Below are 4,441 nucleotides of genomic sequence, written 5' to 3'. Positions count from 1 at the left end.
AGTACAAGTACCTCTACATTATACTTTAGTACAGTACTTGAGTAAATGTACTTAGTTACTTCCCACCTCTGATTATGTTCATTATTGATACTCAAGTGCTGAGGGGGCTTGGCTGTGTGACGGACGGACAGTTTGAGGATGTGTTCAACAAGGTGAGAGCACACAACCCAACGGCACGTTTTTGGTCTAGCATCACTTTACAAAACGTTTGCATTAAGACACTAAGACTAGCTGGTCAATTGTAAAGGTCAGTCCACCTGAAATGAGCAGTGGGTGATCAGCAGGTGAAGGGCAGGACACAGGAACTTGGTCCTGACGATTATTAAACAAGAAAGTTGTCGAGTCAAGAAATGAACATTTGTGAATATTAGCGAATTGGTTGCAGGTGGGTGAAATCAGGCTTAGGGAGTAACGTATTACATGTAACGGTATTAGGTCATCAGGATACAAAATAGATAAATGTACATTTATGTAAAACAGGGCTCATTAACAGGATAGCAATGATACAAAACATATAGAAATAAAGAACAATACATCAAATCATCCTATATCTCTATATGGAAACTTGGAGCTCTCAATCCAAAATAAAATGGTTCATCAACAGTGTAACGGAGGTGATCTCTGGGGCCATAGATCTCGGCCTCTGTTCCGGATAATATAGTTTCATATTTGGCGAAGTATATTGATCTGTTCTACTCTAAAACATTGCGCAGGAAACATGTGACTATATGTAAGTTATGCATCTATTTGTCACGATCTGTCTGTTTTAGTTTGTACCCCCTCCCATCTTGTCTGTTGCTGCTGATTGTGTTCACCTGGTGCCCTGTGTTGTCTCCTCCCGCCTCACCTGTGTCTTGTTGGTTTGATTAGTTCTGTGTGTATTTAGGTTCTGTTTTCCTGTTCCTGTTCCTGTGTGTGTGAGATCAATATTGAGGCTGTGAATCATGTGTCAAGGATGAATAAATGCCCACACCGGGTTGTATTTGGACGTTCTGCCTCTGCCTCCTTGCTTGGTCGGGCCGCTCAATTTTCAGCTTCACAAACAGTCAGTGGTTAACTTATACATCTTAAAATCAGTATGACAAAAACATTAAACATATTGTCCACTTATGTTGATAAAGATGGAGTTCATTTAAAGGTCCCACAACATGCTTTACCGGTTATTACCCGTCCCCTTGTGTGTTATGAAGGTTGTTATGCATGTAATCGGTCTGCAGAGTCACACACCTTCAAAGTACACCCTGTAGCGAGTTAAACTCTAACACAGAAATTACCTGTCTATGCCCCAGAAAGCCTTGTTGGAGATGTCTCTTTTTCCATTGTTTTCTTCCTGGGTTCTGTGACGTGCCCATAACCAAATGGACCAATCTGTGGCGCTCCTCACACGCTCTCACACACACACTCTATCAGCTGCAAAACTGTGACGCGCTGGGGGGGGGGGTGCTAGTGGAGCCTTGCAGCGGCGAAACTCTGGCGCGCTAACACTGTAGGTGCGCCACGTGTGGGGGTGCGGGTGCTGCAGCCCCCCTCAGCAACCCCCTCGGTTATCCTCAGTTTGAATTTCATTAAGCTGTGAGGACTGACGACTAACACACTTGTGTCTTTTGAAATCAGTACACCATTTAAATATTTTGTCACAAACATTACAGCTGTATATTTTCTCTCCTGAGTGGACTCTCATGTGTACCTTTAAATGTTCACTCCGTGAAAAAGCTTTCTTACAGACTGAGCAGCTGTGTGGTTTATCTCCTGTGTGGATTATCATGTGTCGCTTTAAATGTCCACTCCGTGAAAATGCTTTCTCACAAACTGAGCAGCTGTGTGGTTTATCTCCTGTGTGGATTCTCATGTGTGCCTTTAAATGTCCACTCCGTGAAAAAGCTTTCGCACAAACTGAGCAGCTGTGTGGTTTCTCTCCGGTGTGGATTCTCATGTGTGCCTTTAAATTTCCACTCAATGCATAAGATTTGGTACAAACTGAGCAGCTAAATGGTTTCTCTCCAGTGTGGATTCTCATGTGTCGATTTAAATCTCTATTCTCTGCAAAAGCTTTCTTACAGACTGAGCAGCTGTGTAGTTTCTCTCCTGTGTGGATTCTCATGTGTTTCTTTACATTTCTTGTATTTGTAAAATATTTCGTACACACAGAGCAGCCAAATTGTTTCGTTACAGCATTATGGCTTGAATCACTTGCAGATTCTTTTTCATTTTTTAGTGAGTTTGTGCCTGACGCAGGTTCTCTGGTCTCCTTCCAATCAGCACTGTCTTCATTGTCAGGTTCAGAAGAGTCTCCAGTCTCGTCCACAGTCTTTGGTTGTAAACTGCTCTCTGGATCTGAGTTCCTGGCTGGTTCTGGTCCTCGACAGTCATCTCCATCAGCTTCTGTTTCCATGTGTTCAGTTTGTCTTTGATGAGGCTGTGAGGACTGAGGTTTCTCTTTATCATCTTCACTCTTCACAGGATCAGGAGTGAAAGTGGACTTGGTGATATCAGCCTCCTCCAGCTCCTGAAGCTGCTCTCCTTCCTGACTGATCCTGAGTTCCACCAGTTCCTGCTTAATGTGTGGGGGGGGCTCTGGGTCCTCCTGGTCCAGACTGGTGCTCCACTCCTGCTGGTCAGGGAGAAGCTCTTCTTTTACCACCACCAGCAGCTGGACATCTACAGGAAACAGGAAACACACTGTTATAGTCAGTCTTGGACCTAGTCAATATAATTAGGTATGTTATTAGGGGTGAGCGGAAGTGCAAAGAGGCCCTACTCAGGATAATACAGTTAAGTCTTGTTAGTTAGGTCAGGGGTTCCCAAACTTTGCCATGCCAAGGACCCCCATATATCATTATTATTACCCCCCTGTTACAATTTTCTTTTTTAAATGATGAGTACATTATGATGGAAAATTAATCATACAGCTTAATACATTTTCTTAATATATATTTGTATTAATAATTAATAATCAGTTATTCTTCTAAACATGTTTTGTATTTATCTTTTGTTTGTCATTCATTACTTTCATTGTGTCTTCTGTTATAAACATTCTTAACACAATATTAAACAGTAATATCAACAGTAAACATATTTCTAAAGCATTTTTAAAGTGATTTCTGTCTTTATAATATTATATAATTTTGAACAGTATTATGAACAATTAACATATATTTTTAGCATTTTTGAAAGCTACTTATGCCTTAATAATATTATATATAATATTCAACAGTAATATTAATAATAAACATATTTATATTCATATATATATATAAACAACAGTCCTTGTCATTTCACTATGTGTGTCTCTTTGTGTCTTTCCTCACTAGTAGGAGGGGTGGGCTTGGTGGCTCCTACACAGTTTATCAATCCTAGGTTTTAGGTTTGTCATTGTCCACTTGCAAACGTCCTCTGTGCTTTGTTTTCAATACCTTCAATGTAGAAAAGCCAGACTCGCTGAGGTATGTGGTGGCAAATGGAAGAAGGGATTTGAGAGCCCTCTCAGCCAGTGCGGGATAGTCTTTTTTGACATACAGCCAGTACTGTGGGAGTGAAACAGTATGCAGGTTTCCGGAGCCATGAGGCATCTCCCTTCGCAGTTTCAGCACCGCCCCACGGGACACATTGGAGTGGAGCAGTAACCCCTCAAACTTTGCACCCATCTCGTTACACAAAATACGTTTAGCAACAAGTGCCTCGCGATGAAGCATTTAGTGCTCTAAATCAAATATGGGACAGAAAACAGTCATGTACCGGTTCACATCATTCAGGAAAATTCTCAAGTACATTTCAAATGGTTGCTAAAAAATTATTTAAGTATTACAAAGTACATTTGAACTGTGCCTGTGGCTATGTATGCATATATTATTATGTACACTTATTTGTATTTACTTTTGTTTGGCCTTAGGATGGCGATAATTGAATGACCATTTTAGTTTCACTTAATTTCACTGTAAATAACATGAAATTATGAGCTGTTTTGTTTTAATTTTGTTGTATGTTTATGTATGTTTTGAGTGTGTGAGGACCCCAGGAAGAATAGCCAATGCTCATGCTAGTGCTAATGGGGATCCTAATAAAGACATAAAGACATAGTGCGTTGCCACTACATTTGGGGCCTTCCGCCTGATCAAATCTGTCACTCCGCTTTTTTTGCCGGTCATAGCCCCACTGCCCCATCTGAACACACACCCACACAACGAGACCAGTCAAGTCAATTTGTCAACAAAGTTATCTTCTGAAATAAATCTGATGTATGCAAGCAATTCTGTGACATTTGTTACATCCGTGCTCTCATCCAGCTGCAGAGCGAAATATTCACTAGCTCTCACTTGCTCCAAAAGCTCAGCAGATACTCAGTTTCACTCTCGGTAACGGCAGCTCGATTCTGATTGGCTTGAAGGGCGGTCGTGTGATTTAAAAACAAAAAAAATAAAAAGATTGGCATCAAAGGACACAT

At 41.0% G+C, this 4,441-nt stretch overlaps 1 protein-coding gene across 1 annotated transcript; it reads right to left on the bottom strand.

Annotated features, from left to right (window-relative positions):
• Positions 1-1,456: 1,456 nt before the first annotated feature.
• Positions 1,457-3,644, bottom strand: LOC139434471 (zinc finger protein 583-like). Its single transcript, XM_071204310.1, has 2 exons — positions 3,440-3,644; positions 1,457-2,700 (listed from the first exon to the last, which is right to left on the bottom strand). The coding sequence occupies exons 1-2, from the start codon at positions 3,642-3,644 to the stop codon at positions 1,529-1,531; spliced, it is 1,377 nt and encodes a 458-aa protein (XP_071060411.1). The 3' UTR covers positions 1,457-1,528.
• Between the last annotated feature and the right edge of the window lie 797 nt (positions 3,645-4,441).

The sequence above is a fragment of the Pseudochaenichthys georgianus genome, chromosome 9 (genome assembly GCF_902827115.2).
Source record: "Pseudochaenichthys georgianus chromosome 9, fPseGeo1.2, whole genome shotgun sequence".
Classification (NCBI taxonomy): Eukaryota; Metazoa; Chordata; class Actinopteri; order Perciformes; family Channichthyidae; genus Pseudochaenichthys; species Pseudochaenichthys georgianus.
This window is presented reverse-complemented; position numbering and strand designations above follow the sequence as displayed.